The 27,977-nt window shown below is 39.7% G+C and overlaps 1 protein-coding gene across 3 annotated transcripts in view; it reads left to right on the top strand.

Moving 5' to 3' along the window:
- ACBD4 (acyl-CoA binding domain containing 4) overlaps positions 1 to 27,572 on the top strand; it is a 122,620-nt gene extending 95,048 nt beyond the window's left edge. For 2 of the 3 annotated variants that reach the window (XM_053699822.1, XM_053699829.1), the window contains 7 exons: positions 1,468 to 1,588; positions 2,263 to 2,418; positions 2,879 to 2,982; positions 3,494 to 3,620; positions 22,853 to 23,034; positions 26,016 to 26,060; positions 26,806 to 27,572. In XM_053699822.1, the coding sequence (XP_053555797.1) occupies positions 1,468 to 1,588; positions 2,263 to 2,418; positions 2,879 to 2,982; positions 3,494 to 3,620; positions 22,853 to 23,034; positions 26,016 to 26,060; positions 26,806 to 26,913 (843 nt within the window). In that variant the 3' untranslated portion in view covers positions 26,914 to 27,572. The remainder of the gene's footprint in view (positions 1 to 1,467; positions 1,589 to 2,262; positions 2,419 to 2,878; positions 2,983 to 3,493; positions 3,621 to 22,852; positions 23,035 to 26,015; positions 26,061 to 26,805) is intronic. The other variant, XM_053699826.1, reaches the window with a different exon arrangement.
- Positions 27,573 to 27,977: the final 405 nt, after the last annotated feature.

Raw genomic sequence — 27,977 nt, 5'->3', positions numbered from 1 at the left:
TCTTTTTCATTGCCCGTAAAAGGGCATTCAGCTCTTTTTAAATTGCCCAAAAAACCCTAATAAAAAAATAAATAAACCAAAAATAAAAAAAACCCTAAAACTAAAGCCCCAAATAGGTACTCACAGTTCCTGAAGTCCGGATGAGAAGGTCTTTCAGGCGGGTCCATCATCTTCATCCACAGTGAAGGCAACACGGAGGTCTGGAGCGGTCTTCCCAGATGTGGCTATCCTCGGCGGCGGCAGTCCTCGGCGGTGGTGTGGAGATTCCTCTTCATGCGATCGTACGCCGCACACTGAAGATTGAATGCAAGGTACCCCATATTTATTGGGGTACCTTCCATTTCTATTGGCTGAAATTTTAAAAATCAGCCAATAGGATGAGAACTACTGAAATCTTATTGGCTGATTTGAAATGCCAATAGGATTTCAGTAGCTCTAAACCTATTGGCTTTCAAAATTTCAGCGAATAGGAATGCAAGGTACAATAGTTTGAATGCGTTACCATGCATTCAATATTCAGTCAACAACGGATATCGGATAAAGAGGTAAAGAGGAGCCTTCGTGCCATCAAGGACCGCCACTGAGGATCCAGGCATCGGGAACACAGCTCTGCACCTCTGCTCCGCGCAGCCTTCACTCTGGATGAAGATAGAAGATGATGGATCCGTCTGGAAGAAGACCTTCTCCGCCGGACTTCAGAAACAGTGAGTACCTATTTGGGGATTAGGTTAAGGCTTTTTTATTTTAATTTTTGGGGTGTTTTTTTTTAAGATTAGGGTTTTTGGGGCTTGAAAAAGAACTGCTTCCTCTTTTAAGGGCAGTAAAAGAGCTGAATGTCCTTTTAAGGGCAATGTCCATACAAATGCCCCTTTAGGGGCAATGGGTAGTTTTTATTAGTGTTAGTTTTTTTTTATTTTGGGGGGTTTGGTGGGTGGGGGTTTTTGACTGTTAGGGGTAAAAGAGCTGTTTAACTTAGGGCAATGCCATACAAAAGGCCCTTTTAAGGGCTATTTGTAGTTTAGTATTATATTAGGGGGTGTTTTTATTTTTATAGGGGTATTAGTTTAGATTTAATTTTATTATTTTGGATAGCTTTGTTTATTTTTTTCTGTATTTTTACTTTTTTTATTTTTTTGTAACTTTAGCTTGAGGGGTTGTATTTTTTAAACATAGACTGTCCTCTGGGCAGGCTTATCGCCTAGTAGACAATAAAGGCAAAAATAGAAGAAAAAATTAAATTAAGCATGAGCCAGTAGTTGAAATTCTCCATTGAAGATAACTTGGTTGCTGAAGGTAATCACTTGGTCTGTTCATATCCATATCAGTTCTGGCAGAATTAGATGCTGTATTATTATTAATTAATCTGACATTTCCCCATTATTACAAGTCTGTTTAACTATAAATACTGTAGCATGTTGTTTGCACATTTGTACTTTTAATTCTAATTTTAATTTTGCCTTGACACAGATTCTTGATACAGTGCCACTAGATAATACATCTCCTGAAATGTTTGAACCTTTCCGGCCCCTGTATGAAGTCATCCCTGATATGCCTCGCCCCCCAGGATCTTTCTTCCAGATATTACCTGGTAAGTTAAGTCTTGGATGATTTGTATGTCTGCAGCAAACCACTGTGTATATTCCAATCCATGAGAAGAGAAATGTAAAGTGATTAATGGACATGTTTGCAGGGTATTTCAAAGCCATTCCAGTTGGGCTAAAAAAATCATTAAAAACATGACCATGTTTTGTTTTGTTTTCCCAAGTGGATTGGTGTTAATGTTACAAGTACTTTGCACTGAAAAAAATTGATAGCGGTATTCCAGTTCATTAAAAGAATTTTCAAGCAGACTTTAACTTCATTTTTGGAAATGTTCTATTTCAGCAGCCTTGACCACTTACACACACATTTTGAATAAGACATATCTTGTTTTTTGCATGAATGTCACTTAGTCTGTTTATTGAAAAATTAATGTTCCTGTCCTGAAAAAACCCTGACATATTATGTGTTTAAATTGACACTCTTTTGTATGCATGATAAAAAGGTACCAACCATATTTCTTGATTGTATTTGGCACATTGCTTTGAACATAAGAATGGAGCTTTGTGATAAAGAGGTAGAACTTGTACAACATGAAAAAGTGATTATTTGGATTAGTGTCCACCTCCTTTAAAGAGGAAAGCTATTAGTGCATATTAAGGAACTGAGCCAAGATATGGAAATTATGTATAATAAATACTATCCTTTTTATATGGCTTATAGAGAGTGAATCTCCCAGAGAAACAGATGAACAGGAAGTATATAGAGATCTGCAGGACATATTGACTGAAAGTCAAGAGAGCTGGGAAAGTGGAATACAAGATGCAGAGCAAACACAGCCAGAGCAGAGGGCAACAGAGAGACAACGTGACCCTATTGGTCTGTGTATAACTTATATTAAAATAAAACAGTCTTACTTTTTAAAAAAAGGCGCTAGATACTGTATATTGCGTAGCCTTTATGCGAAAATGTAATTTTAAAGGGACATAAAACCCAAATTTTTTCTTTCATGATTCAGATAGAACATGCAATTGTAAACAACTTTCCAATATACTTCTATGATCAAATTGTCTTTGTTTTGTTTTTAACCTTTGTTGAAAAGCAGGACGTTAAGCTCAGTAGTGTGCATGTGGCTGCATCACTATATGGCAGCAGTTTTGCAACAGTGTTATACATTAGCAAGAGCACTATGTGGCAGCTTTATTTCCTGCCATGTCTATGACTTATAATTATACTTTAAGAAATCGGTTTATGATTGATACCGTAGCATCACTATATGTGTATGCTGCAGCTTGTTCCTGAACAGTTGGTTACATTGCATTCCATCTTCTAATAACAGGGCAGGCTTGTCTCCCTAACCAGGAACGTGGACAGAAAAGCCAGAGATGGGAATCAGAGACAGAGGATTTCCGTGACAGCCTGGAACAGCTAGATTTAGAAAAGGTAGATGCTTACTATAAATCTGACAACTTTGTCTACAGCTGTTGTTGAACAAGTAAAATGTCAGACGAGCTCAGGCTTTTTGTTTCTAAGGGAAGAAATACAGTGCATCATCTGTCTAGCAGCCCTTAATTTTCACTTTTGGAGAGCAGAAAACTAAAATAGCCCCAAGCAGATGAGATCTACCTACCCTCAATCAGATATTAGACTTTACTATTTAATGACAGATCAGGCCAATATATGTATGCCTCTGCCCAGTTCATTAGGCACATCTGTCACCTCCCATATGAGGCCTACCTGTATCCCCCACCAAGTGCATACTCAACTTTTCCCCTCCAAATTAGAGCCATTTCCACCCCCCATTTAGCCTTCTTCCCAATATTAGAATCATATCATGTCATTTACTAATGCCCTTCCGTCCTCCTCTCTCCAAAGTCAAATACAGATGTAAAACCATTTATCAAACTCCTAGATCACATTTATATACAACTAACTCCTCACTCTTTCTTTTCAGGAATGTATAGATACAGATTCTTGGATTCATCCTCACTTATTTCAGCCATCTCCTGAAGCAGAGATTGTATTACAGTGCAAAAGTCAAGGAGGAGATGTGCAAAGACGTGACGGTGACAAAGATACAGGTAGCTGTACATTGTCAATAACGTATATGGTGAATGTACTGAAATTACATGGATAACTGTAGGTTTTGGCGTAGATTGAGAGTGCTACACAAGAAATTGTCATGCAGTATTAAACCCAGGGACAAATTATTAAGTCCAACGGTGACTGATCATCCGTGATATTCTTAAATACAGGTAAATTTAAAGTGATACCTGGTAGCTTATGGAGATTCAGTTGGTGAATACACTGAAGTAGTAGTAATCAGGGATGTGGTCAAAGAGGATTCAAAGCCAGTGGATTCAAAGCCAGGGGATCTGTAGAAGCAAAGTACAAAAGAGCAGGCAGGACAAGGTCAAGAAGCAGTCTGGGTCAAGCTAAGGGTCAGTCAGCCAAGTGGTACTGGGGAGTAGGCAAGGGAAGGTCTGGATCCGGAATCAGTGGTCAGCAGCAAAAGGTCAACCAGTCGTGCACAGTACTAGAAGAGTAGCCAAGGGAAGGTCTAGATCAAGAAACAATGGTCAGCAGCAAAAGGTCAAGCAGAGTAAGAGCATCCAACAGTAATCACAAGGAACAAACAATATTAGGGCATCAGACAAAGTGTTGCTTCTCATATTAAAAATGCCAAGCGAAAATTGCACAAACATGCTGACGTGCCACAAAATTAAGCCACAAACACTGTGACACTTAAACAAAAACATGATGCACGTAAACAAAGATGCAACATGACAGATAGGTGCCCATGAGATTGCAGTGGGACTTTCTTGTAAAAGAGAGATCATGTTCAAAATCCATTAAGCATCACCTCACCTATATTTTCCATGGTATTGCTAAGGGGCATTCCTGCGATTAATATTAATAATTGTGTGTGGTGTTCAATACATGATATTTGCAAATCAAACGCTTTCCACTTTCTAACATGGGAAAACTGACTGTAAAATACTCATGTCTGTTTTGTGAGGGTAAAGTAGGGTTGTTGGATAAAACAAAAGGAGTTCCCAGGGGCTGGCTGCAATCTTTTTAAGGCGTTCTAGAGGCCTAGCCAGGATTTCTCACCTACACATCAGCCCAGCATGCGGAATTCATAAAGATGATTTTATCCTTTTGAAGTAGCTCATCTCGTGGTCCTGTCCCAAAGCTGAAGGTTGTCTCATTTTTATTGTTCTTATATTTCTCTTTAACTGTTTTAACATTTTGCAAATGGACTGTTTTGTAGAGCAGTTTTGTGATGCCAGTATTTTTCATAAAGGAGTTCTTTCTCTGCACAGAGAAGTGAGAAGTCACAAGGTAGATACGACTTCTTTGGTTATAACAGAGAGTGATTCACAACTTGCCGCTGTAACATGTAGTGGTATAAATCTTTAAGGATTTGCAATTTTCATGTTGGCACGTTTATCCCACAATATTCTAGTTTCACCAACAGGTTTTAACAAGGCCATTGTGCCTATGTGTAGCATGGAGTATGTGCAGGATGGAAGTGTATTGGTAGTTTTATGTGTGGGCTCAGTACAGCAGATTCAGTAGTTTCAGTGCAATAATGTTCTACATAATCAATAAACACAGCAGATAAATATTTATTGTTATTAAAAATAAAGCTAACAAAGACGCACGTTAATTTATCTAGTCCATCTAGAAACCCCTCCTACCCCTATCCATTTCCCACTCTCTGCAGGATTATCTTTTAGCCAAGAGAAGGCAGAAGAGAAAACAGAAAGAGGTGCATAAAACCAGGAAGGGTGAGTTTTCATGTGCTCAGAATATTAAGAAGGGAATTTAACTGTAAAAAGATCAAGTTTTGTCTCATGTGCAGCATTGCAGGACATATGTTCATTACTAATTTGTTAATATCACGTCACCATTTGAAAAATGGCGGAAGCTATTGAACTAGAAATTCTGCTCCCTTCCACATCTTTCTTCCATTATTTATTTTCTGGGAGACTGTTTGCTTGGCGCTCTGTCTACTGGGTGTATTCTCTTAATTACTCATCTCTGGCCCCATCTGTATCGTTGATGTGACATGCAAGACTCCTGTCATCCTCATCAGCTGGATCTCTGTTCTATTTGAGGTCTTACCAGACAATTATACTTTCCCTGATACCCTTCCTGAACATGCTGGGCTTTGCTGGACAGTCAGCATATACTAAGTATTAGTCATCCCTCCTCTAATGTATGTACCTTACTCTGCTGGTAAGTTGTGTGCACCATTCACCTTTAAAATCTAGGATGAGGTTTACACAGCTGACACTTTATACACAAGTTCTCTCCTTCTTTACAGGGTGTCTCTGTACAAACATCTAAGCTTTAGGTCGTCAAAGCCCTACAGAGTGCCATATTCTTTCTATTGCTGCTCAGATTTAAAGGTAATGCACACCACAAGCCACAATCTAATATACTTACAAAAAAGCTCCAGTTGAGCTTAAAATATTCCCATTAAAAAAAGGTGACCCATTTAATGCAAGCAATCATATCCCTGCATTCTTTTTCTAGCTAGAAATTATACTTTTGAAAAAAGGATACCAAGAGAACTAAGCAATTTAGATAATAGTAGTAAATTGGAAAGTTTCATAAAATTGTGTGCTCTATCTGAATCATGATGGAGAAGTTTTGGGTTTCATATCCCTTTAATTCTATGCTTCACTGTTCTTCTGAACATCTTCTAAACTCTTCTTAGTTGCTCGTCCTGTTTCACTCACTCTTAGGGACCTGATTCCTCCATAATGCCCTAAATCTGTCTTTCAGCTCAGTGCAGTTCCCCCATCAGCGTCTTTGTGTTTTTCACCATGCCAGGTGCCTATCTTCAGTTTATGTATTATCATCTTCCCTTATTTCATCATTAGCCAAGATAAGGTAGATTTAAGTTTTTTCTGCCTTGATGGTGTCACCATTGAAAAAACTTTTTTTTTTTTGCAGTTCATCCCGTTCTTCATGTTTTGGATGACTTTACATGAAAACTTGCCATTCCTGGTTTCATGGGCTATTTTAGTCTGGCTCTCCTTTGTTCTCCTATTCTCCTCTGTACCTTTGCATGGTGAAATGATAACATTGTATAGATCAGTAAATGGATTGGGGTAGAAAGGGGTTCCTGACCAGTAGCTATAAATAACAGAATTTATGCTTACCTGATAAATTTCTTTCTCCTACGGTGTGTCCGGTCCACGGCTTCATCCTTACTTGTGGGAATATTCTCTTCCCTAACAGGAAATGGCAAAGAGAGCACAGCAAAAGCTGCCCATATAGCTCCCCCTCTGGCTCCGCCCCCCAGTCATTCGACCGACGGTTAGGAGAAAAAGGAGAAACCATAGGGTGCCGTGGTGACTGTAGTGTATAGAAAGAAAAAATTTGAAACCTGACTAAAAAGCCAGGGCGGGCCGTGGACCGGACACACCGTAGGAGAAAGAAATTTATCAGGTAAGCATAAATTCTGTTTTCTGCTACATTGGTGTGTCCGGTCCACGGCTTCATCCTTACTTGTGGGAACCAATACCAAAGCTTTAGGACACGGATGAAGGGAGGGAACAAGTCAGGTTACCTAAAGGGAAGGCACCACGGCTTGCAAAACCTTTCTCCCAAAAATAGCCTCCGAAGAAGCATAAGTATCAAATTTGTAAAATTTGGCAAAAGTGTGCAGAGAAGACCAAATCGCTGCCTTACATATCTGATCAACAGAAGCCTCGTTCTTGAAGGCCCATGTGGAAGCCACAGCTCTAGTAGAGTGAGCTGTAATTCGTTCAGGAGGCTGCCGTCCGGCAGTCTCATAAGCCAATCGGATGATGCTTTTCAGCCAAAAAGAAAGAGAGGTAGCAGTAGCTTTCTGTCCTCTCCTCTTACCAGAATAAACGACAAACAAAGATGAAGTCTGTCTGAAATCCTTTGTTGCATCTAAATAGAATTTTAAAGCACGGACCACATCTAAATTGTGTAACAAACGTTCCTTCTTCGAAACTGGATTCAGACACAGAGAAGGAACAACTATTTCCTGGTTAATATTCCTGTTGGAACCCACTTTTGGAAGAAAACCAGGTTTGGTACGCAAAACAACCTTATCTGCAGGGAATACCAGATAGGGTGGATCACACTGCAAAGCAGACAATTCAGAAACTCTTCTAGCAGAAGAAATAGCAACCAAAAACAGAAGTTTCCAAGATAGTAACTTAATATCTATGGAATGTAAAGGTTCAAACGGAACCCCTTGAAGAACTGAAAGAACTAAATTTAGACTCCATGGAGGAGTCATGGGTCTGTAAACAGGCTTGATTCTGACTAAGGCCTGTACAAATGCTTGTACATCTGGCACTGCTGCCAGACGTTTGTGTAACAAAACAGACAGAGCAGATATCTGTCCTTTTAGAGAGCTCGCTGACAACCCTTTATCCAAACCCTCTTGGAGAAATGAGAGAATCCTAGGAATTTTAATTTTACTCCAAGAGAATCCCTTGGATTCACACCAACAGATATATTTTTTCCATATTTTATGGTAAATTTTCCTAGTCACAGGTTTTCTGGCTTGGACCAGAGTATCTATAACTGAATCTGAAAACCCACGCTTAGATAAAATCAAGCGTTCAATTTCCAAGCAGTCAGCTGCAGAGAGACTAGATTTGGATGTTCGAATGGACCTTGTACTAGAAGATCCTGTCTCAAAGGTAGCTTCCATGGTGGAGTCGATGACATATTCACCAGGTCTGCATACCAAGTCCTGCGTGGCCACACAGGAGCTATCAGAATCACCGAGGCCTTCTCCTGTTTGATCCTGGCTACGAGCCTGGGAAGGAGAGGAAATGGTGGAAACACATAAGCTAGGTTGAACGACCAAGGCGCCACTAATGCATCCACTAGTGTCGCCTTGGGATCCCTGGATCTGGACCCGTAGCGAGGAACCTTGAAGTTCTGACGAGATGCCATCAGATCCATGTCTGGAATGCCCCATAATTGAGTTAACTGGGCAAAGACCTCTGGGTGGAGCTCCCACTCCCCCGGATGGAAAGTCTGACAACTCAAATAATCCGCCTCCCAGTTGTCTACTCCTGGGATGTGAATTGCAGATAGATGGCAGGAGTGATCCTCCGCCCACTTGATGATCTTGGATACCTCTCTCATCACCAAGGAACTCTTTGTTCCCCCCTGATGATTGATGTAAGCTATAGTCGTCATGTTGTCCGACTGAAATCTTATGAATCCGGCCTTCGCTAGTTGAGGCCAAGCCCGGAGCGCATTGAATATCGCTCTCAATTCCAGGATGTTTATCGGGAGAAGAGACTCTTCCCGAGACCATAGACCCTGAGCTTTCAGGGAGTCCCAGACCGCACCCCAGCCTAATAGACTGGCGTCGGTCGTGACAATGACCCACTCTGGTCTGCGGAAACTCATTCCCTGGGACAGGTGATCCTGAGTCAACCACCAACGGAGTGAGTCTCTGGTTAACTGGTCTACTTGAATCTGGGGAGACAAGACTGCATAATCCCCATTCCACTGTCTGAGCATGCACAGTTGCAATGGTCTTAGATAAATTCGAGCAAAAGGAACCACGTCCATTGCTGCAACCATTAGACCTATTACTTCCATGCATTGAGCTATGGAAGGCTGAGGAATAGATTGAAGAACTTGACAAGTCTTTAGAAGCTTTAATTTTCTGACCTCTGTCAGAAAAATCTTCATTTCTACAGAATCTATTATTGTTCCCAGAAAGGGAACTCTTGTAGACGGGGACAGGGAACTCTTTTCCACGTTCACCTTCCACCCGTGAGACCTGAGAAAAGCTAATACAATGTCTGTATGAGCCCTCGATCTGGAAAGGGACGACGCTTGGATTAGGATGTCGTCTAGGTAAGGTGCCACTGCAATGCCCCTTGGTCTTAGAACCACTAGAAGGGACCCTAGCACCTTTGTGAAAATTCTGGGAGCAGTGGCTAAACCGAACCGAAGAGCCACGAACTGGTAATGTTTGTCCAGAAAGGCGAACCTTAGGAACTGATGATGATCTTTGTGGATAGGAATATGTAGGTACGCATCCTTTCCAAGTCCACGGTAGTCATGTATTGACCTTCCTGGATTCATGTAGTCATGTATTGACCTTCCTGGATTGTTGGTAAAATCGTTCGAATGGTTTCCATTTTGAACGATGGAACTCTGAGGAATTTGTTTAGAATTTTTAAATCCAGAATTGGTCTGAAAGTTCCCTCTTTTTTGGGAACTACAAACAGGTTTGAGTAAAACCCCTGACCTTGTTCCACTGTTGGAACTGGGTGTATCACTCCCATCTTTAATAGATCTCCTACGCAATGTAAGAATGCCTGTCTCTTTATCTGGTCTGACGATAAGCGAGACATGTGGAACCTTCCCCTTGGAGGAAGTTCCTTGAATTCTAGAAGATAACCCTGAGAGACTATTTCTAGTGCCCAGGGATCCTGAACATCTCTTGCCCAAGCCTGAGCAAAGAGAGAAAGTCTGCCCCCTACTAGATCCGGTCCCGGATCGGGGGCTACCCCTTCATGCTGTCTTGGTAGCCGCAGCAGGCTTCTTGGCCTGTTTACCCTTGTTCCAGCCTTGCATTGGTTTCCATGCTGGCTTAGCCTGGGAAGCGTTACCCTCTTGTCTAGAGGCTGCAGAGTTAGGAGACGGTCCATTCCTGAAGTTGCGAAATTTTCCTGAATCAGAAATTTCTCCCTCCGACAGACCCTCCCTCACTGCCAATTCTGACTGGTGTGAGGGCATAACAGATAAATTATCGTCAGCGCACCTTTGCTCATCCTCTGTATTTAAAACTGAGCAATCACGCTTTCTTTGAAATGCTGGCATTTTGGATAAAATATTAGCTATAGAATTATCCATTACTGCCGTTAATTGTTGCATAGTAACAAGCATTGGCGCGCTAGATGTACTAGGTGTCGCCTGCGCGGGCATAACTGGAGTTGACACAGAAGGAGAGGATGGTGAACTATCCCCACTACCTTCATTTGAAGAATCATCTTGGGCAACCTTATTAAATGTGACAGTACTGTCCTTACTTTGTTTGGACGCCATGGCACAATTTTCACATACATTTAAAGGGGGGACCACCTTGGCCTCCATGCATACAGAACATGTTCTATCTGAAGGTACAGACATGTTAGACAGGCTTATACAGGCTATTAATGCAAGAAAACCGTTTTTAAACAAAACCGTTACTGTCTCTTTAAATGTTAAACAGAGCACACTTTGGCCTAGATTTGGAGTTTGGCGGTAGCCGTGAAAACCAGCGTTAGAGGCTCCTAACGCTGGTTTTAGGCTACCGCCGGTATTTGGAGTCAGTCAGGAAAGGGTCTAACGCTCACTTTTCAGCCGCGACTTTTACATACCGCAGATCCCCTTACGTCAATTGCGTATCCTATCTTTTCAATGGGATCTTTCTAACTCCGGTATTTAGAGTCGTGTCTGAAGTGAGCGTTAGAATTCTAACGACAAAACTCCAGCCGCAGAAAAAAGTCAGTAGTTAGGAGCTTTCTGGGCTAACGCCGGTTTATAAAGCTCTTAACTACTGTGCTCTAAAGTACACTAACACCCATAAACTACCTATGCACCCCTAAACCGAGGTCCCCACACATCGCCGCCACTCGATTAAATTTTTTTAACCCCTAATCTGCCGACCGCCACCTACGTTATACTTATGTACCCCTAATCTGCTGCCCCTAACACCGCCGACCCCTATATTATATTTATTAACCCCTAACCTGCCCCCCACAACATCGCCGCCAGCTACCTACAATTATTAACCCCTAATCTGCCGACCGCAAAGAGCCGCCACCTACATTATAGCTATGTACCCCTAATCTGCTGCCCCTAACACCGCCGACCCCTATATTATATTTATTAACCCCTAATCTGCCCCCCTCAACGTCGCCTCCACCTGCCTACACTTATTAACCCCTAATCTGCCGAGCGGATCTCACCGCTACTATAATAAAATCCGCCTCACTCCCGCCTCAATAACCCTATAATAAATAGTATTAACCCCTAATCTGCCCTCCCTAACATCGCCGACACCTAACTTCAATTATTAACCCCTAATCTGCCGACCAAATCTCGCCGCTATTCTAATAAATGGATTAACCCCTAAAGCTAAGTCTAACACTAACACCCCCTAAGTTAAATATAATTTAAATCTAACGAAATAAATTAACTCTTATTAAATAAATTATTCCTATTTAAAGCTAAATACTTACCTGTAAAATAAACCCTAATATAGCTACAATATAAATTATAACTATATTATAGCTATTTTAGGATTTATATTTATTTTACAGGTAACTTTGTATTTATTTTAACCAGGTACAATAGCTATTAAATAGTTAAGAACTATTTAATAGCTAAAATAGTTAAAATAATTACAAAATTACCTGTAAAATAAATCCTAACCTAAGTTACAATTAAACCACTACACTATCAATAAATTAATTAAATAAAATACCTACAATTACCTACAATTAAACCTAACACTACACTATCAATAAATTAATTAAATACAATATCTACAAATAAATACAATGAAATAAACTAACTAAAGTACAAAAAATAAAAAAGAACTGTTACAAAAAATAAAAAAATATTTACAAACATCAGAAAAATATTACAACAATTTTAAACTAATTACACCTACTCTAAGCCCCCTAATAAAATAACAAAGACCCCCAAAATAAAAAAATGCCATACCCTATTCTAAATTACTAAAGTTCAAAGCTCTTTTACCTTACCAGCCCTGAACAGGGTCCTTTGCGGTGCATGCCCCAAAGAATTCAGCTCTTTTGCCTGTAAAAAAACACATACAATATCCCCCCCAACATTACAACCCACCACCCACATACCCCTAATCTAACCCAAACCCCCCTTAAATAAACCTAACACTAAGCCCCTGAAGATCTTCCTACCTTGTCTTCACCATGCCAGGTATCACCGATCGTTCCAGGCTCCGAAATCTTCATCTAAGCCCAAGCAGGGGCTAGATATCCATCATCCGACGGCTGAAGAAGTCCAGAAGAGGCTCCAAAGTCTTCATCCTATCCGGGAAGAAGAGTAGATCCGGACCGGCAACCATCTTCTTCCAAGCGGCATCTTCTATCTTCATCCGATGAGGACCGGCTCCATCTTGAAGACCTCCACCGCGGACCCATCTTCTTCCGACGACGACTTCCCGACGAATGACGGTTCCTTTAAGGGACGTCATCCAAGATGGCGTCCCTCGAATTCCGATTGGCTGATAGGATTCTATCAGCCAATCGGAATTAAGGTAGGAAAATTCTGATTGGCTGATGGAATCAGCCAATCGGAATTAAGGTAGGAAAATTCTGATTGGCTGATGGAATCAGCCAATCAGAATCAAGTTCAATCTGATTGGCTGATCCGATCAGCCAATCAGATTGAGCTCGCATTCTATTGGCTGATCGGAACAGCCAATAGAATGCAAGCTCAATCTGATTGGCTGATTGAATCAGCCAATCGGATTGAACTTGATTCTGATTGGCTGATTCCATCAGCCAATCAGAATTTTCCTACTTTAATTCCGATTGGCTGATAGAATCCTATCAGCCAATCGGAATTCGAGGGACGCCATCTTGGATGACGTCCCTTAAAGGAACCGTCATTCGTCGGGAAGTCGTCGTCGGAAGAAGATGGGTCCGCGGTGGAGGTCTTCAAGATGGAGCCGGTCCTCATCGGATGAAGATAGAAGATGCCGCTTGGAAGAAGATGGTTGCCGGTCCGGATCTACTCTTCTTCCCGGATAGGATGAAGACTTTAGAGCCTCTTCTGGACTTCTTCAGCCGTCGGATGATGGATGTCTAGCCCCTGCTTGGGCTTAGATGAAGATTTCGGAGCCTGGAACGATCAGTGATACCTGGCATGGTGAAGACAAGGTAGGAAGATCTTCAGGTGCTTAGTGTTAGGTTTATTTATGGGGGGTTTGGGTTAGATTAGGGGTATGTGGGTGGTGGGTTGTAATGTTGGGGGGGGGTATTGTATGTGTTTTTTTACAGGCAAAAGAGCTGAATTCTTTGGGGCATGCCCCGCAAAGGGCCCTGTTCAGGGCTGGTAAGGTAAAAGAGCTTTGAACATTAGTAATTTAGAATAGGGTAGGGCATTTTTTTATTTTGGGGGTCTTTGTTATTTTATTAGGGGGCTTAGAGTAGGTGTAATTAGTTTAAAATTGTTGTAATATTTTTCTGATGTTTGTAAATATTTTTTTATTTTTTGTAACTTAGTTCTTTTTTATTTTTTGTACTTTAGTTAGTTTATTTCATTGTATTTATTTGTAGATATTGTATTTAATTAATTTATTGATAGTGTAGTGTTAGGTTTAATTGTAGGTAATTGTAGGTATTTTATTTAATTAATTTATTGATAGTGTAGTGTTAGGTTTAATTGTAACTTAGGTTAGGATTTATTTTACAGGTAATTTTGTAATTATTTTAACTATTTTAGCTATTAAATAGTTCTTAACTATTTAATAGCTATTGTACCTGGTTAAAATAAATACAAAGTTACCTGTAAAATAAATATAAATCCTAAAATAGCTATAATATAAATATAATTTATATTGTAGCTATATTAGGATTTATTTTACAGGTAAGTATTTAGCTTTAAATAGGAATAATTTATTTAATAAGAGTTAATTAATTTCGTTAGATTTAAATTATATTTATTAGGGTTAGACTTAGCTTTAGGGGTTAATACATTTATTAGAATAGCGGTGAGCTCCAGTTGGCAGATTAGGGGTTAATGTTTGAAGTTAGGTGTCGGCGATGTTAGGGAGGGCAGATTAGGGGTTAATACTATTTATTATAGGGTTAGTGAGGCGGATTAGGGTTTAATAACTTTATTATAATAGCGGTGCAGTCCGGTCGGCAGATTAGGGGTTAATAAGTGTAGGCAGGTGGAGGCGACGTTGTGGGGGGCAGATTAGGGGTTAATAAATATAATATAGGGGTCGGCGGTGTTAGGGACAGCAGATTAGGGGTACAAAGGGATAATGTAAGTAGCGGCGGTTTACGGAGCGGCAGATTAGGGGTTAATAATAATATGCAGGGGTCAGCGATAGCGGGGGCAGCAGATTAGGGGTTAATAAGTGTAAGGTTAGGGGTGTTTAGACTCGGGGTACATGTTAGGGTGTTAGGTGCAGACGTAGGAAGTGTTTCCCCATAGCAAACAATGGGGCTGCGTTAGGAGCTGAACGCGGCTTTTTTGCAGGTGTTAGTTTTTTTTTCAGCTCAAACAGCCCCATTGTTTCCTATGGGGGAATCGTGCACGAGCACGTTTTTTAAGCTGGCCGCGTCCGTAAGCAACTCTGGTATCGAGAGTTGAAGTTGCGTTAAATATGCTATACGCTCCTTTTTTGGAGCCTAACGCAGCCATTCTGTGGACTCTCAATACCAGAGTTATTTAAAAGGTGCGGCCAGAAAAAAGCCAGCGTTAGCTACGCTGGTCGTTACCGACAAAACTCTAAATCTAGCCGTTTATTTCTGAATGTGTGAAAAACTATGAAGGAAATATCCGATCCTTACCAAATTTGCACCCTAGTGTCTTAATGCTTTGAAAGTATTGCACACCAAATTTCAAGCTTGTAACCCCTATTTGTTCAATTTCCCAGTTTAAACCCACTACAGTCCCAGCCACAGCCTTTGCTGCAGCTTTACCTTTCCTGGGGGGTTATTCGCCACAAAAATAAACCTTCCAGAATCATTTTTTATAGCCACAGGACCTTCTCACATGAAGCTGCATGCACTGCTTCCAGAAGTAACTGCGCAATTAAGGCGCGAAAATGAGGCCTCCTCCCTCTGCATACCAGAGTGAAGGGCCCTTCCTGACTAGGATAGGTGTCCAAACGACTGCCAGGCAAATAAAAAACGTTCCCAAAGTGTTTTCATGTTCCAAAACACCCCAAAAGTTATATAAATCTTGTATAAATCAATCGATTTAGCCCACAATAGTGTCAACCAGTATATAGCCCATTAATAAGCCTTCATTCTGTTATGAGTCTAAGAAAATGGCTTACCGATCCCAAAAAGGGAAAATGACAGTCTTCTAGCATTACTATGTCTTGTTAGAAAATGGACTAGTCATACCTTGAGCAGAAAAGTCTGCAAACTGTTCCCCCCAACTGAAGTTCTCTGGGCTCAACAGTCCTGCGTGGGAACAGCGATGGATTTTAGTTACTGCTGCTAAAATCATACACCTCTTTAAACAGAACTCTTCATCACTTTCTGTTGTAGAGTAAATAGTACAAACCGGCACTATTTTAAAATAACAAACTCTTGATAGAAGAATAAAAAACTACAACTAACACCACATACTCTTTACCATCCCCGTGGAGATGCTACTTGTTCAGAGCGGCAAAGAGAATGACTGGGGGGCGGAGCCAGAGGGGGAGCTATATGGGCAGCTTTTGCTGTGCTCTCTTTGCCATTTCCTGTTAGGGAAGAGAATATTCCCACAAGTAAGGATGAAGCCGTGGACCGGACACACCAATGTAGGAGAAATCTGTTTTTTCCCATTAACTGAATTCTAATGAGTTATGCCCTCTGCATGTGCTGTTACTCAGAATGTGAAGAAAAAAAAAAGGATTTGGAACTTACACACATCTCCAGAATGGTACAGTATTTTTTCTCATTACTAGTTTTTTTGTTTTTACCTAAGCATTAATTATAGCCAACATCAGTGGTATGTCCAAGCTTAGAAATACACAACTTGTCTTGTCTTTTTGTCTACATTGTGTGTTTCCAGATACAAGGTGTTTCAATTAATTAATTCTTCAGAAGCACTTTGCTGGATTTTTATAATCTTTATCCTTTAATTATAGAGATCTCCAGTTGAATGGGCCATTATTTATGTAGGATGCTTAAAAACCTCAGTGAACAAGCTGCGTTCATAACAGGTGTTGTACTTCAAACTCCTCATTAACATTGTACTCAATTTTTTAATCATATTTATTTATTTTGCCTAAAAATGTTTTCTTTTCACACTTGCAGAGGAATGCCCCTCTCTACTGTATGGCAGTTCTTGTTAGTCAGTGAGGATTAGTAGGAAAAAAATACTACAGTATTAGCTTCAGTTAAATTTAAAAAGTATTTAAATGGACACTCCAGTCAAAATAGACTTTTATGATTCAAATAGAGCATGTAGTTTTAAGATACTTTCCAATTTCCTTCCATTATCAAATTTTGCACAATCTTGTTATAAACCCACTTTCTGGGGAAGAGGATCCTATTGAGCATGTGCACAAGCTCACAGGGTATACATATACTAGTCTGTGATTGGCTGATGTCTGTCACATGATACAGGAGGCTGGAAAATGGGAGAAAAAATAAATTTGTCAGAAAAAAATCTACTGCTTATTTGAAATTCAGTGTAGCCGTTAAATCATTGTATTTTTATTATATACTTATTGATTATGGAATTATACTGCATTGTGTGGTCCTTTAACATTTTTTTGCAAACAAAACATATTTTCAATTTGTGTAAAAGCTTCTCTCTCTTATATTTATTAGGATACAATAAAGTACCATGCCCTGTGAAATATCTGCATAATACTCTCTCTGGTAAAGGATCTCTCCCTTGTCAACAAGCATATAGTATCTTTCATGTCTTGTTCTGTATTGGTGCAGATTTGACTAATTTGGCAGTTAGTGGGATGCCTTCCTCTCATACAAACATTTAGCCAGTTGAGTCCTGCAAATTTGTCATCGGTTTGGATTTTATTTTTTCCTAAAGTGATTCATACAGTTTTGATGAGTAGCCAGCAGCTGTATTTCCACTTATTTCTACAGCAGTTAAACCAAGTCTGCTATTATTTCTTGCATTTTCATTTTAGTTATAAGTTAAGACCTATTAACAAATCTCAATAGCAATGTCAAGAAAAAGGATAGGTAAGAGTTTGCATCAAGCTGTGTATAAAAGTCATTAATGCATCAAATAGGTCAATTATTCTCTTTCCCGTAATTATGGTTGAAGTTTTAAGCAGCAATGAGTGGGATAATTTAGTCACATCACAATTAAATGTCTGTTGTATTGTAAAGGTCAAATACCCCCCTTTACAAGTAATGTGCCATATTGGATTTTGTGTTTCTTACTTTCTTTATCTATTCTGGGAAACAAATGTTAAGAATTATCAGATAGATTATGAGTTTTGCGTTACGGCTTTTAACGCTGAAAAAATGGCAATTTCAGAGTAAAAGCAGTAACGCAGCTATTGCGAGTCGTGTCGGTATAGCTATACCGTAAGCATTTTAGCTTGTAACGCAGCATCCATTCCTCACTAAAAAAAATGACGTTTTTGCATGGGATTTTCATAGCGCCGGTATTACAGTTTGTGCGGTGAGGCTAAAAAGCTTGTGTTACAGCCTATACCGACACGATCCATATTTCCATCTGACACTAGTAGTTATGAGTTTTGTGCCACAAAAATGTTTCACAAAACTCATAACTAAAGTGTTACAAAGTACACTGACACCCAAAAACTACCTATTAACCTCTAAACCGCCACCCTCCCGCATCGCAAACACTATATTACACCTATTAACCCCTAATCTGCCGCCCACCCACATTGGGATTATTAAATACATCTAGAGCAGAGTGTCCTCTTCATACGATTCCCGCCGTACACTGAAGCTTCAATGCAAGGTAGCTGTTTCAACATGGCATACCTTGCATTCCTATTGACTGATTTGATTCTTCAAATTCAAATCAGCCAATAGGATGAGAGCTTCTAAAATCCTATTGGCTGTTCAAAACAGCCAATTGGATGAGAGCTACTGAAATCCTATTGGCTGATTTAAACAGCCGGGATGAAGATAGAAGATGCCCCCGCGATGGATGAAGATTTAGGGGTTAATAGTTTAATTTAGTGTTTTGCTTTGTGGGGGGGGGCGGCGGTTTAGGGGTTAATAGGTTTATTTGCGGAGATGTGGGGGACGGCGGTTTAGGGGTTAATAGGTTTATTTAGTTGTGGAGATGTGGGGGCCGGCAGTTTAGGGGTTAATAGGTTTATTTAGTGGCTGATATGTGGGAGGCCGGAGGTTTAGGGATTAATAGGTTTATTTAGTGGCGGAGATGTGGGAGGCCGGAGGTTTAGGGGTTAATAACTTTATTATAGTGTCAGCGATGTCGGGGAGAGGAGGGAATAGGGGTTAATAACTTTATTATAGTGGCGGTAATGTCGGGGAGCGGCGGAATAGGGGTTAATAACTTTTATTAGTGTCGGCGATTTCAGGGGCAGCAGATTAGGGGTGTTTAACTTTTTTTCCCCATAGACATCAATGGGGCTGCGTTACGGAGAATTTTCATTCCATGATCGCAGGTGTTAGGTTTTTTTCTGACACTCTCCATTGATGTCTATGGGGGAAAGCGTGCACAAGCACATCAAAGCAGTCCTTGGATTTTGTGCGGTATGGAGCTTAATGCCACCATATCGCATGCACACGGAGGCTTTTAAGTAACTCGTAATGGCAGAGCAATGGAGGGTGAAATAACCCAACTTTTTTGGCGTTAGTTTTGCACCCTGTTTAGCACAAAACTCGTAATCTAGGTATATATTAATTGAAGCATAAAAAGTGTATTCAGAATTACAAATTATAAAAGTTGATAAATGCTAAAAAAACTTACTGTACATATACATAGAGAGAGGACAGGAATGAGCCAGCTGCAGAGCAGGAGAGAATTAGTATGGGATTGCAAAATGGGGAGGGTCAAACAAATATACTGGAGGGCTGCAAACTGGTCCCGGGGCTCTATATTGGACAGCATTGGTCAAAGATATATCATTTATTATAATAAATAATTTATTTATTGGAGTCTCCCCATGTCATGATTAAGGGCAACAGGCCCGAAACGTTGTTTTGATTTGTGTACCATGGGGAGACTCCAATAAATATATGAACTTTTGTACAAATTTGTGAGTGCTGCTGTCTTTTGGACTTTTCACATTTGTATGCTGTGAGGTTGTTGGTGTACAACCTCAGACAGATTTGCACCACTGTGCTCTCACATTGTGCTGGACACTACTTGCTGCTGCAAAGATATATCATTGTAACAAGAAGCCTTACATTTTGATGCTTTTAGAATTGCTCCATATACAAATAAAATCTCTAATACATAGAAACTGGATGGTTTAAGAGAAGGATTTTGAGTGTGGTCATTAGATAGAGGTAATTAAAGAGACATTAAACACATCAATATATTAATACAAATGTGTTATATTCTTTCATTTTGAACACTGTAGGCTTATTTAGGTTGTGCTTCTTTCCACCTTGGGTTTTATTATTCTGCTCTATGAAGTTTCTTTTCAGTTTCTATTAGAGTATTTGCAGTACATTGTGAGTCCTTCACTATTATGTGTACAAGTTTTAAGATTTATTTATTTATTTGAATTATATCCGGAGACTGAGTGTTTTGTTTGTAACTAATATAATGAGAGCTCTGCTTCCTGTCTGCAGTCTTAGTATAACCGTTCATAAGGCATTCAATAGAGCTGTTTGATACTTAGCATTCAGGACACTTCATAGCACTCCTGTGAACTTCTTGCATTTTTCCCGTTTAACCCCACCATATTTTCCAATTTAAAGTCAGACACAACAGGGAGGCACTCTCTTCCCATTGTTATTTGACTGGTTACTGAAGCCTTACAAAACACTGGATGAAACATGTTTTTTTTGCGAATGATAAAAACAGTGTTATTGATTTTGTACCCCAAATACATATACATTATAGAGATCTAAGTCTGCTCTTTATTGGCTCTGTAAACCTTTGAGCTTCATATCCTACTTGACCCCACTAGCTTATATGACCTCAGTTACTTTCTGGTTTTATGAGTTGCTTAACTATTTTGTTCAAGTGGTCTTAGTTAGATTACATTTTTTCCTAAATGAAGCCATCTTTTGCTAACATCACAATTTCTCTTACCTGAATGAGATTTAACCTGGACATATTTTTCCTTTTCTTATTGGAGTCTGGGCAAGCATTCCTCTCTTACTGGAGTCTGGGCAAGCATTCCTCTCTTACTGGAGTCTGGGCAAGCATTCCACTCTTACTGGAGTCTGGGCAAGCATTCCTCTCTTACTGGAGTCTGGGCAAGCATTTCTTTCTTACTGTAGTCTGGGCAAGCATTCCTCTCTTACTGGAGTCTGGGCAATCATTTCTTTCTTGCTGGAGTCTGGGCAAGCATTCCTCTCTTACTTGAGTCTGGGCAAGCATTCCTCTCTTACTGGAGTCTGGGCAAGCATTTCCTCTTGCTAGAGTATGGGCAAGCATTCCTCTCTTAATGGAGTATGGGCAAGCATTCCACTCTTACTGGAGTCTGGGCAAACATTCCTCTCTTACTGGAGGCTGGGCAAACATTCCTCTCTTACTGGAGTCTGGGCAAGCATTCCTCTCTTACTGGAGTATGGGCAAGCATTCCTCTCTTACTGGAGTCAGGGCAAGCATTCCTCTCTTACTGGAGTCTTGGCAAGCATTCCTCTCTTACTGGAGTCTGGGCAAGCATTCCTCTCTTACTGGAGTCTGGGAAAGAATTCCTCTCTTACTGGAGTATGGGCAAGCATTCCTCTCTTGCTGCAGTCTGGACAAGAATTCCTTTCTTACTGGAGTCTGGGCAAGCATTCCTCTCTTACTGGAGTCTGGGCAAGCATTCCTCTCTTACTGGAGTCTGGGCAAGCATTTATCTCTTACTGGAGTCTGGGCAAGCATTTCTCTATTACTGGAGTCTGGGCAAGCATGTGTCTATTACTAGAGTCTGGGCATGCATTTCTCTCTTACTGGAGTCTGGGCAAGCATTTCTCTCTTACTGGAGTCTGGGCAAGCATTTCTCTTTTACTAGAGTCTGGGCAAGCATGTGTCTCTTACTAGAGTCTGGGCAAGCATGTGTCTCTTACTAGAGTCTGGGCAAGCATTTCTCTCTTACTGGAGTATGGGCAAGCATTCCTCTCTTACTGGAGTATGGGCAAGCATTCCTTTCTTACTGGTGTCTGGGCAAGAATTCCTCTCTTACTGGTTTCTGGGCAAGCATTCCTCTCTTATTGGTGTCTGGGCAAGCATTCCATAATGTTTTAAAAGCTACAGCTTCTGTTTTTTGGTGGGAATGACCATCCAAGAATCCAGAATTGGTTGTCGTAGTTGTGGGTAGAGGAAACAGTATGCATATGGTAGATGGCCCATCACTGGCACAGGAGTTAGCTCAGGCTTTCTCTCAAGTGTTTAGGTCAGAATTTTGGTGGCTTATTTAGCCACAACGTCATGGCCACGATGCAGTCAATTTCCAGGGATGCTGGGAATATTATCGCTGCTGGGTATGAGGATTGAGGTTAGGGATAGGCTTAGTGGCTGCAAATAGTAATATAATGAGAGTTCATGTTTTGGTGTTAGTGTTGCATTTCTCTATCATCCAATGGGTTTACACCTTCATTCTATTTGCCCTCTTACAGCAATGTCAGTCCAAACATTCTTCTGTCAGGAACATAAGTGCAGCCAAATTCTGGCAAGTGACATTGTTGTTGCAACATTTTGATAGTTGTGATATTGCTGTTGAGGGTCATTCTGAATGATAACCACCAGCAAGACAGCAGAGAGCTCGATAAAGCAGAAGAGAGCGGTGCTAAGCTTTTGGACTTCACATCAGCAGACACCCATAGCAGAAATGTGTAAAGAAACAATATTGGCATCTAACTATGGGGCTGATTACAATCATTTAGAAAAACAAACTGTTTTATGTGCAAAACCTCTATAGACTTTAATGGAGCTTTTCTGTAGAAAATCAAAAGTACGTTTTCCTAAAGGATTGTAATTATCCCCTATGCTTCTCAGACACATGGTACTGTGGAAGCTGCATTTGGAATAATGTTTCTTTAGTCTATTCTGCATCACATATAAAATGTTACTGTTTTATTTAGTGTATTTTTTCTGTATATCCAAATTAAATTGCACTGCTGTAATTAATTGATATATAGAAATAAAGTGATTTATGTGAATTAGTTCCATGATTAACCAAGAAAACAAAAAAAAAAAAGATAATTACTTTGAAGTTTTCATTTCTTGTCATGTAGATAAGTTTTTACTAAAGTAAGAGGTCAGGTGATTTATATTGTTTTATTAAATGCTATTTATCTATAATGTGTTTGTGTTTGAGTAGGTTATATTGACTGTGCATTCTGGTAGGAAATAAGCTACCTCCGTTGATGAATGCTGCTAAGCAATTAAAACTATACAACTAAGAAATATTTTTTCTCTGTCGTCTCCTATTTAGTGCAAAAGTCTCAGGAACATACCACTGGAACAAGCAGCACCAATATATCTAGTGGATCACACAGAACTTTTAGAAGACCATCAAATGAGCTGAGCCCTCAGATCCTGGCTACAGTACAGACTTTACAGGCATCAATGCAGAGTCTATATCATCGAATAGAAAGCCTGGAAAAAGTCCTACAGGTAATGATAACGTAATAAAGATCAATTAAATACATCCCGGCCATTAGGTCACTTTGCTTCTTCAAGGAACTGAAATGTCAAACATTTAAACATGTTATTGTCATTCATTCACTTCATTCATTTTTTTTTCTTTTATGTGCATTTCATTCTCCAACCAGCATGGACACCCGGAGTAGGGAGGGGTGAATGCCCCCCCAAGAATTAGTCATTTTATTGTTTTGCTTTAGTTGTAGGCAGACAGTTCCCTTACCCTCCAGCAGCATGTCTCTCACATGTCCTATTGGCTGTGGCCCCTGCTACTGTTTGCAATGCTATTAGCTGCTCAGACCTCAAGCAGACTATCATGCAGGGTGACCTTGTGAAGGGACTGAGGGGTTGGTCTGGCTGTATTCTGCCCTGCAGGACCAGTTAGTAATGGATCAGTTTACTTCTACTACACACTTTCTGCAGAGTGCAGGCTGTTGCAAAAAAGTGCTGGTCTCTATGTAGTTACACAAACTGTAAAATGTACTGAATGATATAAAGCCTATTTTATTTATATATGTCTCTAAGTTAGCTGATATTTTTATGCTAAAGGAGCTACTGCCTGCTTTCCACTCCCGCTTTCCTGTTGCTGTGAATCTCCAGGGCTGTTTCCTTTTCCATATTTTCCTCCCTACTTTTCCCTTAGAAACTCCCTCCCCCTAGCAAATCTGTGCAAGGTCTGCCAGATATTACAGCTACAGCCTTGTCCAGACTTTAAAAAATAAAGGATTTTCAGCAGGCTGAGCAGTAAACTGGAGTACATGAGTGCATTTTTACTCCATTTGGGTTATGCTGCATTCTTTTCAATGGTGTGGTCCTTATTGCTCTGCCCAATTCAATCTACTACATAGTATGTTTTTATGAGCAGATTTATTTTGTAGTTTTACCAAAACCTGTAATGAAAAAATATTCATAGTCATGAAATTGAGATATATTCTATAGATCTACATCTACCTATCTATTTCCAAGAAGATGGGAAGTTTTTATCATAAAAGGTACATTATTTATACACACATACAAAACCTCTCTTTCTCAAATTAGGGTAGAACGTGCCACTGTGTTATTATAGCTTGCCATATAGGGAAAAACATTCAGTATACTCTATATTAAAGGTCTTGCAAATCACCAAACAGCAGCTATTAGGCGTGTTAGTGCAGGTGAAGACAGGGACTCTGCCTAGATCCCCCAATCACAACAGGTAAAAAGGTAAATGTCCACAGCACTGATATAAGTTCCTCTCTTTATTATTCAACAGACATCAAGCTATATTAAAGGCCCATTAAAGGTCAAGCATGTCGTTTTTACAGTGCTTACAACTTTATCAGCAAGATTACAAGTCTCGCATTTAGGTTTTTGCACATTTTTGATTGTGCAGGTTTACAAGTTGCAAAATAACTTATCTTGTGCGCATTAAGCTGTGTAATGCAAAGAGCCAAATCACGTGCGTGTTCACGCATTCCCCATGGAAGTCAATAGAGAAGACAAATAGAAAATAACGAATTAAAACCCTAATCTGTTGCGCAAAGCCCATGACATATTCTCCTCGAAAAGTGTACATGAAAATGCGAATATTTCATATTGTGAAAATGTTTTTGTAACGGAATATGTTCTGTTTATTTTTAAATAAATATTTCTCTATATATGTGATGATTTTTGGACTGATATATTTATTTATAGCGAGATATGTATATGAATATTTATATATGTCTAGATATCTCAAGATCTATATGCAAATATCTCTTTGAAAATCCCTCTGAGATATTGTTTAATATGCATAAGATTGTAATGTAAAAAATATTTTCATTATCTCCATAGTTAAACATATCTCTAGAGTCTATACATATAAATGCATTCTCTATGTATGTGTATGTATGTCAATGTAAAATCCGTGCGTTGGCTTTTATTTTCTAATACCCAAGATTGCATATCTTTGAACCCTTATAACTTTTATGTGCAATATTTTTTTAACATACTTTTTATTAGACAGTGTTAATATGAGTGTAACTGTACTTTGTGATGTATTTTTTAAGTGTTTTGTGAAACTCCCCAAGGCAGAACATGCTGTGATCTGAGATGTCATTGCAGAAAATGCAGCATGTATGCAGACAGAATGGGACACATGCAGTTACTATTAGCTCTTTTGGTTTGCAGCACTGCTCCACATTAGACTGTTCTCTTCAAGGAGCACTGAGCTCAGGCTGCACTTTGTAAGTGCATCCAAAACAAAGGGCTGTTTTGAAGAGTCTGAACAGTCAAATATGAAGCAAGGCTGCAAAGCAGCAGGGCATTTATTGTTGACTGGTTGGTTCTCAGGGATTTTTTTTCTACGCTTTGCATTGCAGAAAGTGAAGAAAAGTTCTGCCTCTGGGTTGTGGAAAACCATTATCTTACAGCTCTTCGAGCGCTGAACGGATTGTTACGTGAAAGGCGAATACGTAATCGTGATTTTTCAAGACTTGTAATATCTGCGCAATGAAAATTGCTTGCAAAAAGACTATATTGCGCATGGAAAATACATACCGCGCAACTTGTAATCTTGCTGTATGTGTTTAAATATAGGGGGAAAAGCCTTCAAATCTTACTTGTGAGCTGCAAGTTTTTTGTTTGTTTTTTAACTAATCAAGGATTACTATCAGCACTTCTGTTATTTTTATGCTAATAATCCAGCCCCTAGCTGTTTGTGTCTGTCCGTGAGTGTAAATGCCACTAATCTGAGAAAGCTTGTTATTATAACAAAAACATGTATTTGCCTACATTGATATTAGTGTACAGTTTATGATATGTGATGCCAACCAGTTAAGCACTTGGCTGTTACTACATCATTGTTAATTAATCACGCCACTCTACAAGGAGGAGTGTAGCACTACAATATAAGAATTTGATTAGAAACACAAAGCAGCTTAGTTAAACAATGATCCTCAGTTATCTGATAACCTTTAAAATCATATTCTTTGTAGGAACAGAAGCTGACTATACATCCCAAGAGATCCTGTAAAAACACGGTATGTTATCCATATTAAATATCAGAAAACCATGTTGATCATAGATCAGAGCTAATCAGTGTATTATAGACAACGGTTAACATTAATGAAATGTGCACAACAACTAAATATGCCCTAGCACACAAAATTGTGCATTTGTGTGACTGCTTTGGAAGATGGAAGTGAGCCCTGCATAGGGATAAACATTAGCCTAATACAAACATCAATGAATCAGTTACTTGTATGAGTGTAAAAAACATTTTTTGTGAATGAAAAGCGCAGAGCTATGAGCCTTTTGCATATGTATCAGTGTTAAACTGAAATGCACATCTGTTTGTCTGTAGGAAAAACAGCTATGTGAGCCATTATGATATTGCCTTGCAGATCAGTGTAACATGGACAGATGTTTCGACCAATTAAAGAGCTATGCATATCAGTGTAAGGAAGTTAGTGAGCTATGCACATTGGTGTTGTGCATCCGTTTGAAACAGTGCAAGACAGATGTGCATATCAGTGTAAGACAAAGAACAGTGGGTATCTGTCTTACATTAACACACAAAGTTGCTGTCTTAGACATTTGTGTATATCAGTTTTATACAGCTGAGTGTTTCTGTTGAAGACAGCCAGTCATAATACCACTTTAATGAGGAAAGTATTGCACATTGGTATAAGACTGCTGTGCATAGTATTGATACAAAGATGTTTATTGCTATGTGAAATAAAATATATTTATACTATTAATACTTTTCTTTATTTTTACACACAGAAGCTGTGGGGCTTTCTTCCTATCCCATCCCGGACCCTCCTCTTAATACTTGTATGGCCATTCTTCGTTCATTGGCTTCAGTACAGATTTTACAGACGGAAAAGATGACACCTCTCCATTGCTCACCTACTGACCAGGAAGTAATTTCAATCTGCTGTTCACGTTATGCAGACAAAGTGAAATCCATTACCTTGACTCTATGAAAGAGGCAATCTACTCCACATAGAAAATCATTTTCTCTCCAAAGCTGCTATTTCTTTCAAAAACAAACTTTTGCAAGGTCTCAATGCTTTCTCCAACCATAGAAACCCAATACCTCTACTTTTGACCTATGATACGTACTTCACCCCTACAAATGGGAATTATTTAACCTTGAGATGTGTGGATATTACTCCTGATATATATGGAAAATCAGTTCATTGGTGCATTCCTTAATCTATTGCTTGTTTATACTGTATCAGGAGCCATTTGTTGGCAGTAACTCTTCAGCTAGCAATATCTCTCACCTATCCAGGGAAAGAAAGGTTAATTGCTTAATTTACTTTCACTTCTCCTTTATCTCTGCACAAAATGTATTCTTTACTTCTATCATTTTCTTCTGTCCACGTTTTTCCCTCTTCTACTTTCTTTCAGTTTTATGTTTATTATTGAATGTTTAGTCCAACTGTGGACACATCTATAACCCCAATTCCGAAAAAGTTGAGACGGTATAGAAAGAAAATTAAATTCACCCTGTGCTTTATTGAAAACACATTTTTAACACATTATTTGATGTTGTACTTTGTGAATTTAATGTATTTTTTAAAATATACACTCATTTCAAATCTGATGACTGCTTTAAAATGCAGGGATGTCCCTGGAAAAGACATTGGGCTCTATTTATCAAGGTCTGGCGGACCTTATCCGACACTGCGGATCAGGCCCGCAAGACCTCGCTGAATACGGCGAGCAATACGCTCGCTGTATTAAGCATTGCACCAGCAGCTCACAAGAGCTGCTGGTGCAACGCCGCCCCCTGCAGACTCGCGGCCAATCAGCCGCCAGCAGGGGGTGTCAATCAACCCGATCGTACTCGATCGGGTTGATTTCCAGCAATGTGTGTCTGCCTGCTCAGAGCAGGCGGACAGGTTATGGAGCAGCGGTGTTTGTGACCTCTGCTTTATAACTGCTGT

Source organism: Bombina bombina, chromosome 1, assembly GCF_027579735.1.
Source record: "Bombina bombina isolate aBomBom1 chromosome 1, aBomBom1.pri, whole genome shotgun sequence".
NCBI lineage: Eukaryota > Metazoa > Chordata > Amphibia > Anura > Bombinatoridae > Bombina > Bombina bombina.
This window is presented reverse-complemented; position numbering and strand designations above follow the sequence as displayed.